The 15,554-nt window shown below is 46.3% G+C and overlaps 1 protein-coding gene across 3 annotated transcripts in view; it reads right to left on the bottom strand.

Annotated features, from left to right (window-relative positions):
• The window catches only part of LOC139532353 (fibronectin type III domain-containing protein 3B-like), a 121,427-nt gene that overhangs the window by 76,285 nt on the left and 29,588 nt on the right, over positions 1-15,554 (bottom strand). Inside the window, exons 2-3 of one of the 3 annotated variants that reach the window (XM_071329820.1) lie at positions 14,522-14,664; positions 13,286-13,361 (exon numbers count right to left, since the gene is read on the bottom strand). In XM_071329820.1, the coding sequence (XP_071185921.1) occupies positions 13,286-13,361; positions 14,522-14,635 (190 nt within the window). In that variant the 5' untranslated portion in view covers positions 14,636-14,664. Of the gene's footprint in view, positions 1-13,285; positions 13,362-13,592; positions 13,991-14,521; positions 14,665-15,554 lie in introns of those variants that run through there. The other 2 variants (XM_071329821.1, XM_071329819.1) reach the window with 2 other exon arrangements.

Consider the following 15,554-nt stretch of genomic DNA (forward strand, 5'->3'; position numbering starts at 1 on the left):
GGCCGGATGTGATACAGCCTGGATTCAAACCAGGGACTGTAGTGACGCCCTCTTGCACTGAGATGCAGTGCCTTAGACCGCTGCGTCCATGTGTGTGTGTTAACTATTTAACTGTACTAGAATGCTTAAAAGGCCCCTAAAATGTTAAATATCGGTTATCGGTTTTGTTTTTTTTGTCAAGGAAAATATTGGATATCAGTATCGGCCCAAAATGTCATATCAGTGCATCACTAGTGGTAACCCCGGTGTCCTGGCTACATTCCCAATCTGTCCCTCATACCATCATGGCCACCTAATCACCCCCAGCTTCCAATTGGCTCATTCATCCTCCCTCCTCTCCCCTGTAACTATTCCCCAGGTTGTCAACTTATCTGGTCAAATAAGTTGAAAAAATAAGAAAATGAATAATGCCAGGAACATAGTGAATGCTGAACATTGTGAATGCTGAACATAGTGAATGCTGAACATAGTGAATGCTGAACATAGTGAGAATATAGTGAATGCTGAACATAGTGAATGCTGAACATAGTGAATGCTGAACATAGTGAATGCTGAACATTGTGAATGCTGAACATAGTGAATGCTGAACATAGTGAATGCTGAACATAGTGAATGCTGAACATAGTGAATGCTGAACATTGTGAATGCTGAACATAGTGAATGCTGAACATACTGAATGCTGAACATTGTGAATGCTGAACATAGTGAATGCTGAACATAGTGAATGCTGAACATAGTGAATGCTGAACATTGTGAATGCTGAACATAGTGAATGCTGAACATTGTGAATGGCATTTCCTTTTCCCACTGTACCAAAACCTAACCGTGACCACAAAACCGCAATATGTACCAAACCATGGGATTGGTGAACCGTTACACCCCTAACTACAACCACATTACTAAGTCTTTGTCCACACTGTGTTGTTACTTTGGTGAGTAAAAATCCATGCTTCCTGCTTAAACGCCAAATATCTCCGATACGTAGCGTAGCCCCTATTTCTGTGGGTGTTGTGCCCGCCATCGGCTGAGACACAACATGCTCTTGTATGTTGTAATCCTTTAAACACAATTTATTTTTTATTTTTTTTATTTTACCGTTATTTTACCAGGTAAGTTGACTGAGAACACGTTCTCATTTGCAGCAACGACCTGGGGAATAGTTACAGGGGAGAGGAGGGGGATGAATGAGCCAATTGTAAACAATAACTCAGTGGAGAATAAAAGGTTTAGGAACAGATGTGGGAAACACTTTCACTCTCTCTCTCTCTCCCCCTCCCTGTCTCCCACTCTCCCTCTCCCACTCTACCTCTCTCTCTCCCCCTCCCTGTCTCCCACTCTCTCTCTCTCCCTCCCTGTCTCCCTCTCTCTCCCTCTCTCTCTCCCCCTCCCTGTCTCCCACTCTCCCTCTCCCACTCTCCCCCTCCCTGTCTCCCACTCTCTCTCTCTCCCCTCCCTGTCTCCCACTCTCCCTCACTCTCTCTCTCTCTCCCCTCCCTGTCTCCCCACTCTCTATGTGTTTCTCCCATCTTACTCCCTTTCGCTGTCCCTCTCTCCCCCCCTCTATCGCACATGTGGTTACCATATTGAGAGGAAGCACAGACCCTCCTGGGAAAGAGAGTGTGTGTGAGTATATGTATATGTGTTTGTGTGTATGTGTGTGTGTTTGTGTGTATGTATGTGTTTGTGTGTGCTATGAAAGGAGTCTGTTTGTAAGATTACCTACATACAGCCAACTACTAGGCACAGATGGAAATCCTAAACACACACATACACACTAGGGTTGGGTGGTACCCAGATTTCCATACCGTACCTGTGTCATCCCAGGATATATGATATTACAGGCAGTGGGCGATATTTCTTTTTCAAACATAAAAAAAGCCCCAAAAATGTCAGTTACCTCCCATAGCGGATGCTAGGTAAATGCTAACAAGTACAAAGGAACTCCCATAGCGGATGCTAGGTAAATGCTAACAAGTACAAAGGAACTCCCATAGCGGATGCTAGGTAAATGCTAACAAGTACAAAGGAACTCCCATAGCGGATGCTAGGTAAATGCTAACAAGTACAAAGGAACTCCCATAGCGGATGCCAGGTAAATGCTAACAAGTACAAAGGAAATCCCATAGCGGATGCCAGGTAAATGCTAAGAAGCGCATGCGAACATTTACTAAAGACAGAAAACCCAGCACATGAACTTATGGGGCGGCAGGTAGCCTAGTGGTTAGAGCGTTGGGCCAGTAACCGTAAAGGTTGCTAGATCGAATCCCCGAGCTGACAAGGTAAAAATCTGTCGTTCTGCCCCTGAACAAGGCAATTAACCCACTGTTCCTAGTCCGTCATTGTAAATAAGAATTTGTTCTTAACTGACTTGCCTAGGAAAAGGATAAAATAAATAAAAATGCAAGTACTGTATCTCAAAACACAGTTTGCAGCACAAAACAAACATTAGACAGCAGGAATCTTCATTCAGGAGTGGATTGTCTCTGCTGCTGTTGCCAAGACAATTGATCTTGCAAGCTAACGTTAGCCCCTCTGTACTCAGAGATATGTTTGGTACATCTTAGATAGTTAAACAATAGATATCTGGCAAATATTAATTTCATGTAACTTTATCACCTCACTTATTAAGTTGCGCTGCAGGAGTGACTCACCTCGTTATGCTTTTTTGTAAAAAAACACGTGTGACTAGCTCAAACATGCTGTTTTGAGAAACTAGTACCGGTAAGCTTCATAATGAAAAATAACCTAACAGGCGAAACGTGATCTACTTGATCTATTATCTAGTGTGCAAGTTGCCTGCAGTTATTTAAAAAGTTATAATATTCGAATGGATTATATTTAAAAAAAGGCTTGACAGTATTGGAAAATCATACAAAAAAATTACGGTATATACGGTATACCACCCAACCTTAACACACACACAAACCCTTGCACATACACACATACACACACACACAAACCGTCCAGATCCGGCGGCTGCTTCTAGGGGCTCTGATGGGATATCTAGTGTGTGTGTGTGTGTGTGTGTGTGTGTGTGTGTGTGTGTGTGTGTGTGTGTGTGTGTGTGTGTGTGTGTGTGTGTGTGTGTGTGTGTGTGTGTGTGTTCGGGTCAGTAATGATGTGGCACTGCCTGGGTATTATGCATTTGTTTAGCAGTGTGTGTGTGTTACAGAGGTAATGGTATCTCTCCAGAGCTCTGAGAACAGACACTCCCACTACAGTTTCCTCTGCCTGAAGCCCAACACACACACAACATTAAGTCCAGCACACACTTTAACAGTTCCCAACATGGAAGTAAATTACAGGAACAATGTGCAGGATGGGAGTGAAGTTTTACAGTGAGAGATAGACAGAATGAGAGAGGGAGAGATTGCTAAAAAGAGAGAACAGAGAGAGAGAGAAACAGAGAGAGAGAGAGAGAGCGAGAGAGAGAGAGAGAGAGCGAGAGAGACGATGCAGGAACTGTGGGAGACAGTACATCTGAAATAGCAGAGAGCAGACAGTCTGGGGTGGAGAGACAAATCTGATGCCACACACAGTCACAAGTCTGGTAGCCATGATGGATGAGGGCAGTGAGGATCAGTGAAGCAGGAAGTACATACAAAGTACTTCCACCACAAACGCAGCATCATAACTTATGATTGACATTCCAGAGCAAGTCGGCCTTTAGCCTAGCATTAGCAAAGCATGTATAGAAATAGCCTAGCGTTAGCTTAGCCAGACTTCCTGACTGCCCTCTCCTCTCCCATGGCTGTGTTTGATGGGGTGGCCTAGTTCTGCTGCTGGTTGTGATCCAAGCAAGCTAACGTCATGTCTGGAGCAAGGCTAAATTACCAATACCATAACACTCACACCACAGGAGGTTGGTGGCACCTTAATTGGGGAGGATGGGCTTGTGGTAATGGCTGGAGTGGAATGGTATGAAATACATGTCCATGCATCCACGTGTTCGATGCCATTCCATTATGAGCCGTCCTCCCGCCAGCAGCCTCCTGTGACGCACACACGTTTTCTAAACTGATTTCATCTGGAAATATGGTGGTGAATATGAACTGGAAATGTAGAAGAGAGGAGGGAGGGAGGGGGAGAGAGAGAGAGAGAGAGAGAGAGAGAGAGAGAGAGAGAGAGAGAGAGGGGAACAGGGCTTAAGTTTGGGGAGAGGGAGAGAAATAAAGGTGGAGGGAGGGGTAGGGAGGAAGGGAAGCCGTCTCGATCTAATAACCGAGATCCTGATGACTCACTGTTCCCAATGTATGAATACACACACTCACAGCGAGAGAGTGAAGAGGTGCAACAGCTGTTGGTGTGTAAACAGACTGGTAGTCTCATAACCATTTCCTGCTCTCCTCCCATCCTCCCACCATCTCTCTTTCTGTTCCACTTTCTCCTCTCTCCCTCTCCCTCTCCCTAAACCTAAGCCCTGTCTCACCTGATATCCTTCAGTGAAGAAATGAGTTGGTGTTCAATAAAGGTTATTAGGAACTTTCTCTCGCTCTCTCTCTTCCATAGATGTTAGCAGACTCTTCCTCCCTCCCTCTCTCTCTCCCTTCCTCCTCCCTCTCTCTCTCCCTTCCTCCTCCCTCTCTCTCCACATTTTCATCTGGGAAATTCCTGCTGTGTGAGTCACGGTCTGAACAGCAGGGTGTTTGTGTACATCACAGAGAGACAGACAGACAGACAGACAGACAGACAGACAGACAGACAGACAGACAGGGAGGGAGGGAGGGAGGGAGGGAGGGAGGGAGGGAGGGAGGGAGGGAGGGAGGGAGGGATATAGAGAGACAGAGCGAGACAGAGGTAGAAAGAGAGAGAGACCAAGGGAAGGAGAGAGAGAGAGATGGAGGGAAGGAGGGAGAGAAGTAAGGAGAGACGAAGGAGAGAAGGTTCTTTAGAATGTCAGTGGAAAGAATACTGGAAATTCTAAATTAGCAGGGACTTTCCACACTCAACATTCCAGTGTGTGTGTGTGTGTGTGTGTGTGTGTGTGTGTGTGTGCTGTCCCGGGGCTTTTGGCTTATCAGACAAAAAGTAGGGACGTGGAAAAGGGAAGAAGAGAAAAAGAAGAAGAGAGAATGCAAGACATTACATTTAACCATGTTCTATCTATCTCTATATCACACACACAATTCTTGGTCCCTCTCTTCCTCTCCTTTTCTTTCCAGTCTCTCCTCTCACCCCTCGCTCCCCAAGGCTAAGCCCCGCCCCAGACCCTGACTTCCTGTCTCTTTCATCTCTAAGCCTATCACAGCTGCCACTTTCATCTCTGAGCCTATCACAGCTGCCTCTTTCATCTCTGAGCCTATCACAGCTGCCTCTTACATCTCTGAGCCTATCACAGCTGCCTCTGTCATCTCTGAGCCTATCACAGCTGCCTCTTTCATCTCTGAGCCTATCACAGCTTCCTCTTACATCTCTGAGCCTATCACAGCTGCCTCTGTCATCTCTGAGCCTATCACAGCTGCCTCTGTCATCTCTGAGCCTATCACAGCTGCCTCTGTCATCTCTGAGCCTATCACAGCTGCCTCTGTCATCTCTGAGCCTATCACAGCCGCCTCTTTCATCTCTAAGCCTATCACAGCCGCCTCTTTCATCTCTAAGCATATCACAGCTGAGCAGAAGGAAAAGGGCTTTCCCCTGGAACTGATACAAATACAAGCCAGAAAGAAGGAACGAAAGAGAAGACAAAGAAGCATAAGTAGCTGATGTTGAAGGGAAAAGTACACCAGGTATGATGAGAGTGGGACAGCAAGAGACAGAGAAAAAGGAAGGAAAGAGGGATGAAGTTTTCAGACAGACGGATAGAGGGATGGAGGAAGAGAAAAAGAAGAGCGAGAAGAGAGGGATGGAGGAAGAGAAAAAGAAGAGCGAGAAGAGAGGGATGGAGGAAGAGAAAAAGAAGAGCGAGAAGAGAGGGATGGAGGAAGAGAAAAAGAAGAGTGAGAAGAGAGGGATGGAGAAAGAGAGGAAGAAAAGAAGAGCGAGAAGAGAGGGATGGAGGAAGAGAGGAAGAATAGCGAGAAGAGAGGGATGGAGGAAGAGAAAAAGAAGAGTGAGAAGAGAGGGATGGAGAAAGAGAGGAAGAAAAGAAGAGAGGGATGGAGGAAGAGAGGAAGAAGAGCGAGAAGAGAGGGATGGAGGAAGAGAAAAAGAAGAGTGAGAAGAGAGGGATGAGGAAGAGAGGAAGAAGAGCGAGAAGAGAGGGATGGAGGAAGAGAAAAAGAAGAGCGAGAAGAGAGGGATGGAGAAAGAGAGGAAGAAAAGCGAGAGCGAGAAGAGAGGGATGAAGTTTTCAGACAGACAGATAGAGGGATGGAGAAAGAGAAAAAGAAGAGCGAGAAGAGAGGGATGGAGGAAGAGAAAAAGAAGAGCGAGAAGAGAGGGATGGAGGAAGAGAGGAAGAAGAGTGAGAAGAGAGGGATGGAGAAAGAGAGGAAGAAAAGAAGAGCTAGAAGAGAGGGATGGAGGAAGAGAGGAGGAATAGCGAGAAGAGAGGGATGGAGGAAGAGAAAAAGAAGAGCGAGAAGAGAGGGATGGAGGAAGAGAAAAAGAAGAGCGAGAAGAGAGGGATGGAGGAAGAGAGGAAGAAGAGTGAGAAGAGAGGGATGGAGAAAGAGAGGAAGAAAAGAAGAGAGGGATGGAGGAAGAGAGGAAGAAGAGTGAGAAGAGAGGGATGGAGGAAGAGAGGAAGAAGAGTGAGAAGAGAGGGATGGAGGAAGAGAAAAAGAAGAGTGAGAAGAGAGGGATGGCGGGAGGACTGCTCCAGTTGATCCCTGAGCTTCCAGGAAGCCAAGAATTCCAAATCTGGAAAAGCACTCTCTCAGTAGCAAACACACACAGATAGAGCAAAGGTTTGTTTCCCCCCCATTTTGCCTGAAGTGGTCCGAAGAGTTTCAGGCTTCAGTGAACTGGCAGACCAAACCAACTGTACAGGACAGGGGACGCAGGGGTCAGAGAGAGAGGAAGTGGGTTCACCCAGAATGTGGTCTCTCCTCTCTCTCTCTCCAATTCAATTCAAGGGCTTTATTGGCATGGGAAACATATGTTAACATTGCCAAAGCAAGTGAAGTAGAGATAAGAAACAAAAGTGAAATAAACAATAAAAATGAACAGTAAACATTACACCCACAGAAGTTCCAAAATAATAAAGACATGTCAAATGTCATATTATGTCTATATACAGTGTTATAATGATGTGCAAATGGTTAAAGTACAAAAGGGAAAATAAATAAACATAAATATGGGTTGTATTTACAATGATGTTTGTTCTTCACTGGTTGCCCTTTTCTTGTGACAAAAGGTCATAAATCTTGCTGCTGTGATTGCACACATCACATTGGGCAGGATGTTAGGAAGTGCAGCTGAGTTTCCACCTCATTTTGTGGGCAGTGTGCACATAGCCTGTCTTCTCTTGAGAGCCAGGTCTGCCTACGATGGCCTTTCTCAATAGCAAGGCTGTCTGTACATGGAGTCTGTACATAGTCAAAGCTTACCTTAGGTTTGGGTCAATCACAGTGGTCAGGTATTCTGCCACTGTGTACTCTCTGTTTAGGGCCAAAAAGCATTCTAGTTTGCTCTGTTTTTTGTTAATTCTTTCCAATGTGTCAAGTAATTATCTTTTTGTTTTCTCATTTAGTTGTCTCCAAACATCATGCAAACAGAACCACACGAACTCAGACACTCCATTCCCTGTGGGCCCAAATACCATTACACACCACCTGGAGAGGTTTTCATTCTCGTAGTGACAGCTTTCCCAAACCTAGTGGAACCCAACGCACTACACACACACACACACACACACACACACACACACACACACACACACACACACACACACACACACACACACACACACACACACACACACACACACACACACACTAAGCCCACCCAACACTAAGCTCACCCAACACTAAGCCCACCCAACACTAAGCTCACCCAACACTAAGCCCACCCAACACTAAGCTTACCCAACACTAAGCCCACCCAACACTAAGCTCACCCAACACTAAGCCCACCCAACACTAAGCCCACCCAACACTAAGCTCACCCAACACTAAGCCCACCCAACACTAAGCTTACCCAACACTGAGCCCACCCAACACTGAGCCCACCCAACACTAAGCCCACCCAACACTAAGCTCACCCAACACTAAGCCCACCCAACACTAAGCCCACCCAACACTAAGCTCACCCAACACTAAGCCCACCCAACACTGAGCACACCCAACACTGAGCCCACCCAACACTGAGCCCACCCAACACTGAGCCCACCCAACACTGAGCCCACCCAACACTGAGCCCACCCAACACTAAGCCCACCCAACACTGAGCCCACCCAACACTGAGCCCACCCAACACTGAGCCCACCCAACACTGAGCCCACCCAACACTAAGCCCACCCAACACTAAGCCCACCCAACACTAAGCCCACCCAACACTGAGCCCACCCAACACTGAGCCCACCCAACACTGAGCCCACCCAAGCTCCCTGGGTGTAAATGTGTTTCCTGGATGAGAAGTTGACATTGAACCAGATTACAACTAAACCAGGTAAAGACAACATGACAACATGATGACTATGATGTCATCTTTAACTTATCTGGTCATTTAAATCAGATAAAGATGTATTTTTCTGGTTCTAAAAAGATGTGGACAAAACGTCCTTTTGCAACCAGAATACAACCTGATTCATTGACTGCAACCAGTTTTGTGTGCAGGATAACTACAGTACAACATACTATATGTTACATAGAACTGGCTTAGAGAAAGATAGAGAAAGAGAGATATGGGAAAGGTCTCACGTGTCGGTGAGAGAGAATCAAAGAGTTTCTTGACTTTGAGCAGATGGCACACACACACACACACAGAGACACACACACACACACACAGACAGACACACACACAACTGGATAAGAGACCACATCAATGGGGCCAGTGGAAGGGGCCACAACAGCCGCCCTGCTCAGGAAATACAGTAAACTATAACCACACTGCAACAGGCGCTCTGCACAGGAAATAAGTTCAACTACATTACCCACACTGCAACAGCCACGCTGCTCAGGAAATACTTTAAACTACATTACCCACAATGCAACAGCTGCTCTACTCAGGAAATAAGTTCAACTACACTACAACACTGCAACAGCTGCTCTACTCAGGAAATATTGTACACTACATTACCCACACTGCAACAACCCCTCTACTCGGGAAATAATTTAAACTACATTTCCCACACTGCAACAGCCGCCATGCTCAGGAAATAAGTTCAACTACACTACAACACTGCAACAGCTGTCCTGCTCAGGAAATACTTTAAAGTACATTACCCACTACATTACCCATACATGTAACAGCAATACAACAGCAAAAGCCTACAGATGTCACACACATAAATCTATTATCCTGCCAGCTCTAGGATGGCTGTGGTAAAAGCACACATGCATGCACGCACACACATTCCAGAGCATGGTGCTTTCACACACACTCTATAGTCACTGCCTTTGATGTGAGTGTGAGAACGTTCAGGGAGGGAGAGAGGGAGAGGGGAGAGAAGGTAAGGGGAAATAGTTAAGTGGATCAAAAATGATTATCTTTATCGAGAATACAGGAAGGAGCTGGGTTGGGAAGTACCGGGATACCGGTCAACGGTATTGAACCCTAGACAGAGCAAGGGGAAACGAGTGAGTGAGATAGAGACTCTGTCTTGAAGAATCTGTCTTTGGACAGTGCAGTATATTGGCTGGTGCAGTCAGAGCGGTGTGTGTACCACAGTACTCCAGTTAAACAGAGGTTACTTTATATAAAACTCCAGTCTCTGTAATACGCACGCACGCACACACACACACACACACACACACACACACACACACACACACACACACACACACACTGCTCTGAGGTCTCAGTAATCACACTCTATAAAGAACAGCTCAAATGGTCTTCAAACACACTGCTTCACCCCAACTCTCACTAAACCCAGTGACCTGAGTGTGTGTGTGTGTGTGTGTGTGTGTGTGTGTGTGTGTGTGTGTGTGTGTGTGTGTGTGTGTGTGTGTGTGTGTGTGTGTGTGTGTGTGTGTGTGTGTGTGTGTGTGTGTGTGGTCGTAGTGGGGGGTCTGCTCCAGTGACCTCTCCTGTCTGCTTCCTCAACCTGAGTGTGCAAAGTAACACCCCCTACACACACAGACACACTGTCGAACCCTAAAGCCTGTCGCATGCTATCTAGTCCAAACACCTCCTGCATATATTATGGGGAGATTTAGAGAAGTTGTTATTCGTTCTTGTGTTCGGCAGTAGTTTCCCCCGCTGTTCTTTTTCTCTCGAGGCAAGTGGAAGTTCAGTAGCTGAAGTCTACGCCCCTTCGTCTGTGATTGGTCAACGGTAGAGATGGGAACTATGGATGGATTTTTCTATGAAGTGTTTGTTGTCATTCAACGTGAGACGAATAGTTTTCATGCACATTTTGTTCACTTGTGAAATATTGCACCAAATGTTTTAGGTGTAGAAGCTAGGTGTAAAATTGCATGACTGGGGCCTCCCGAGTGGCGCAGTGGTCTAGAGATTCTGGGTTCGAGTCCAGCCTCTGTCGCAGCTGACCACGACCAGGAGACCCATGGGGCGGCGCACAATTGGCTCAGCGTCGTCCGGGTTAAGGGATGGTTTGCAGGCAGGGATGTACTTGTCCCATCGTGCACTAGCAACTCCTGTGGCGGGCGGGGCGCAGTGCACGCTGACACGGTTGCCAGGTGTACGGTGTTTCCTCCGACACATTGGTGCGGCCGGCTTCCGGGTTAAGTGGGCATTGTCTCCAGAAGCAGTGCGGCTTGGTTGGGTCGTGTTTCGGAGGACGCACGGCTCTCGACCTTCGCCTCTCCCGAGTCCGTACGGGAGTTGCAGCGATGAGACAAGACTGTAACTACCAATGGGATACCATGAAAAAGGGGTAAAAAATATTTTTATAATAATTGCACGACTGAGACCTCTGTAAAAACACAAAAATGTATTACAGATTTATTGATTTATCTTAGATTAATTCTGACTATTTTGAGGAAGTGTTACTGGCTACATTGTCGCAACAGTGTCTCGAGAGGGACAAAAAACCTTATTGACAAATGTTTTCAATTTTTTCAAGCAAATGTATTTTATGACCAAATCACCATCTAGTGGCCTCATGGGTGGAATGTTATTAATATTTTTCATCATTTCACAATTAATCAAAATTATATTTAAAAAATATATATAAATATGTGTCGCTATGTCAAATGGTTTTGTTATACACTATACTCTATATACAAAAGTATGTGGACAACCCTTCAAATTAGTGGATTTGGCTATTTCAGCCACACCCGTTGCTAACAAGTGTATCAAATTGAGCACACAGTCATGCAATTGCCATAGACAAACATTGATAGTAGAATGGCCTTACTGAAGAGCTCAGTGACTTTCAACGTGGCACCGTCATAGGATGCCACCTTTCCAACAAGTCAGTTCGTCAAATTTCTACCCTGCTAGAGCTGCCCCGGTCAACTGTAAGTGCTGTTATTGTAAAGTGAAAACGTCTAGGAGCAACAACGGCTCAGCCGCGAAATGGTAGGCCACACAAGCTCACAGAACGGGATCGCCGAGTGCTGAAGTGCGTAGCGCGTAAAAATCGTCTGTCCTTTGCTGCTCGGCTGGAGTGGAGTAAAGCTCGCCGCCATTGGACTCTGGGGCAGTGGAAACGCGTTCTCTGGATTGATGAATCACGCTTCACCACCTGGCAGTCCAACGGACAAATCTGGGTTTGGTGGATGCCAGCAGAACGCTACCTGCCCAAAGTAGTGTCAACTGTAAAGTGCCAACTGTAAAGCATAGTGCCAACTGTAACGTTTGGTGGAGGAGGAATAATGGTCTGGGGCTGTTTTTCATGGTTCTGCCCCTTAGTTCCAGTGAAGGGACAATTTAACACTACAACATACAATGACATTCTAGATGATTCTGTGCTTCCAACTTTATGGCAACAGTTTGGGGAAGGCCTTTTCCTGTTTCAGTATGACAATGTCCCTGTGCACAAAGCGAGGTCCATACAGAAATGGTTTGTCGAGATCGGTCGTTGTGGAAGAACTTGACAGGCCTACAAAGAGCCCTGACCTCACCTTAAGGATGAACTGGAATGCCGACTGCAAGCCAGGCCTAATCACCCAACATCAGTACCCGATACCACTAATGCTCTTGTGCCTGAATGGAAGTCCCCGCAGCAATGTTCCAACATCTAGTGGAAAGCCTTCCCAGATGAGTGGAGGCTGTTATAGCAGCAAAAGGGGGGACCAACTCCATATTAATGCCCATGAGTTTGGAATGTTCGACGAGCAATGTTCGGTGTCCACATACTTTTGTTCATGTAGTATATTTCATTCTTCTGTCATGTATATAAAGGGTAATATTGAAATGCAAACTCAAAATGTAACACATTTCAACTCTATATCTGACATGGTGCAGGTGTCTTCTTCTTTTTAAGCCCACAACCATGTGTGTGAAGGTGTATACTTTAGTTTCAAAGTAGATTTGTTTAAGACTACCAAGAAACACTCTGTGTGACCCTGATTCAGCCCACTGCAGTAAAAGGTTATTAATGGAGTATGCGACCACAGACGTTGGCTTTCGCCTAGCCAAGTTCTGCTAGGAGCAAACAGAACCTAGTCTGCAGGTGCCTTAACCCATACGCTGTCTGGCCCAACCTGTACCTGACACTGGGCTGGAAACCTGTCCTACCCACTCAGAGACTCTGGCAGTACAACCACATATTCTCCCTGCCTGCCTGTCTGTCTGGGTGTCTGTCTGTCTCTTTGGCCTCTGACAAAAGCTCTGAGACCTAATTGAATTACACACTGGGTGGAGGATGAGGGTTGGGGTAATTAGCTAGAATAACATAGAGGGGGTAGGGGAGGGGGGCTGTCTGAGCCAAGACTGTACTGTCTGAAAGAGACCCTTCATCAGAGAGAGAGGTGGGGGGTGGGGGAAAGAAGAGAAAGACAAAGGCCCTATTCAGGGAGGGGGGTTTACATCTCACTCTGTTGTGATGTCATCAGAGTGAGACACACCCTTGGACTTACAGGAATCCCCCTGGTCTATAATAGCTTGTTATATACCAGTATGTTTAAAACACAACACAAGCCATCGAATATCACACACACACATCTAGCTAAGCACAGTGTTGTGATGTCAACAGAGAACAGGGATGAGGTCATCAAAACGAGACAGGTGTAACTGGGGCTTAGGGTTGTGATGTCATAAGCGTGCGACCTACCCTGGATGCATTGCAGCGAGCCGTCCTCCGCTCTGATGGTGAAGGTCTCCCCTGGATTCACCTGTACCAGGATCACCTGCCGAGACCAGAGAGACCGATCAGACAAAACACAACGACAACAGACCGGTTCAGACACAGCATATCGATCACAGACATACATGAGAAGGAAACGAAGACGTTACTCACACTCAGTCAGGACAAACACACACACACACACACACACACACACACTCTGACAGCCCCCAGGCCTCAAACACTGAAGACCACTGCATATATTTGGGGGCTGTTTGAGTGTGAAGCATCTTACCGTCATGGTGTCCATGTGGAGGTTGCTGAGACTGTGGCTGTAGACATGGAACACATGTCCCGCCATGGCACATTCATACACGCCACACACACACACAAACCCCGTAAACCCACCACACACACACAAACCCCACAAACCCACCACACACACACAAACCCCGTAAACCCACCACACACACACAAACCCCGCAAACCCACCACACACACACAAACAACGCAAACACACACTATACGTGCTACAGATGTGTCTTCCTCCCAGCCCGTTCATATCCCCTCCTGTTCAATCCGCGTCTTCCCATAGCGACGTTAAGCTGCTCTCGCCCTTTCCCTCACACGCAAATGGACACACACACTTCCTGCATTGTCTGCTGCTGATGTTGTTGCTATGGGAACCATGGCGCGTACTAGCGGGCGGCCCAGGTTTACAGAGAAGAGCCCCATCACATAGAGACATGCACACAAGGTTTTTAGTGATACAGTACTACATCGACGAACAAACAGTCTGTATGTTCATGTGTTATGTCTTCAATTGTTATCTGAGGGCTTTTTCCTCTACAGGTAGACAACACACACACACACACACACACACACACACACACACACACACACACACACACACACACACACACACACACACACACACACACACACACACACACACACACACACACACACACACACACACAGCCCGTCTCTGTGTCTGGGTCTTCTGCAGATAGTCATCTGACCAGCCTGTATGACAGGCATCTATGATCTCTAGTAGGAACCTTCTTTATTGGGTGTTACAATGAAAATGCTCCTTAAGGATTTCCCTCAGAGAAGGGCTTGAACGGGACACCTTCTTTACACTAGCCGAACTGCGTTTGGCATTGGTACATTGTGGTACATTGTGAGTGTGTGTGTATGTGTGTGTGTGTGTGTGTTACCAACCTGTTGCGCTGCGTCTCCATTAACCATGTGTTGCATCAGCGGCAGCTCCCCGTTCAGCCGCGGAGGCGGAGCTAAGTCCATCAGCTGGTCGGTCATCATCATAGTGACGTACATTCATGGATACACACACTGGCCTGGCCTACCTTTAGAGAGAGAGAGAGTTAAATACTACATTACATACACCACACTGGCCTGGCCTACCTTTAGAGAGAGAGAGAGTTAAATACTACATTACATACACACACTGGCCTGGCCTACCTTTAGAGAGAGAGAGAGTTAAATACTACATTACATACACCACACTGGCCTGGCCTACCTTTAGAGAGAGAGAGAGTTAAATACTACATTACATACACACACTGGCCTGGCCTACCTTTAGAGAGAGAGAGAGAGTTAAATACTACATTATATACACACACTGGCCTGGCCTACCTTTAGAGAGAGAGAGAGTTAAATACTACATTACATACACACACTGGCCTGGCCTACCTTTAGAGAGAGAGAGAGTTAAATACTACATTACATACACACACTGGCCTGGCCTACCTTTAGAGAGAGAGAGAGTTAAATACTACATTACATACACACACTGGCCTGGCCTACCTTTAGAGAGAGAGAGAGTTAAATACTACATTACATACACACACTGGCCTGGCCTACCTTTAGAGAGAGAGAGAGAGTTAAATACTACATTACATACACACACTGGCCTGGCCTACCTTTAGAGAGAGAGAGAGTTAAATACTACATTACATACACACACTGGCCTGGCCTACCTTTAGAGAGAGAGAGAGTTAAATACTACATTACATACACACACTGGCCTGGCCTACCTTTAGAGAGAGAGAGAGTTAAATACTACATTACATACACACACTAGCCTGGCCTACCTTTAGAGAGAGAGAGAGTGAAATACTACATTACATACACACACTGGCCTGGCCTACCTTTAGAGAGAGAGAGAGAGAGAGTTAAATACTACATTACATACACACACTGGCCTGGCCTACCTTTAGAGAGAGAGAGAGTTAAA

Source organism: Salvelinus alpinus, chromosome 10 (genome assembly GCF_045679555.1).
Source record: "Salvelinus alpinus chromosome 10, SLU_Salpinus.1, whole genome shotgun sequence".
Taxonomy (NCBI): Eukaryota; Metazoa; Chordata; class Actinopteri; order Salmoniformes; family Salmonidae; genus Salvelinus; species Salvelinus alpinus.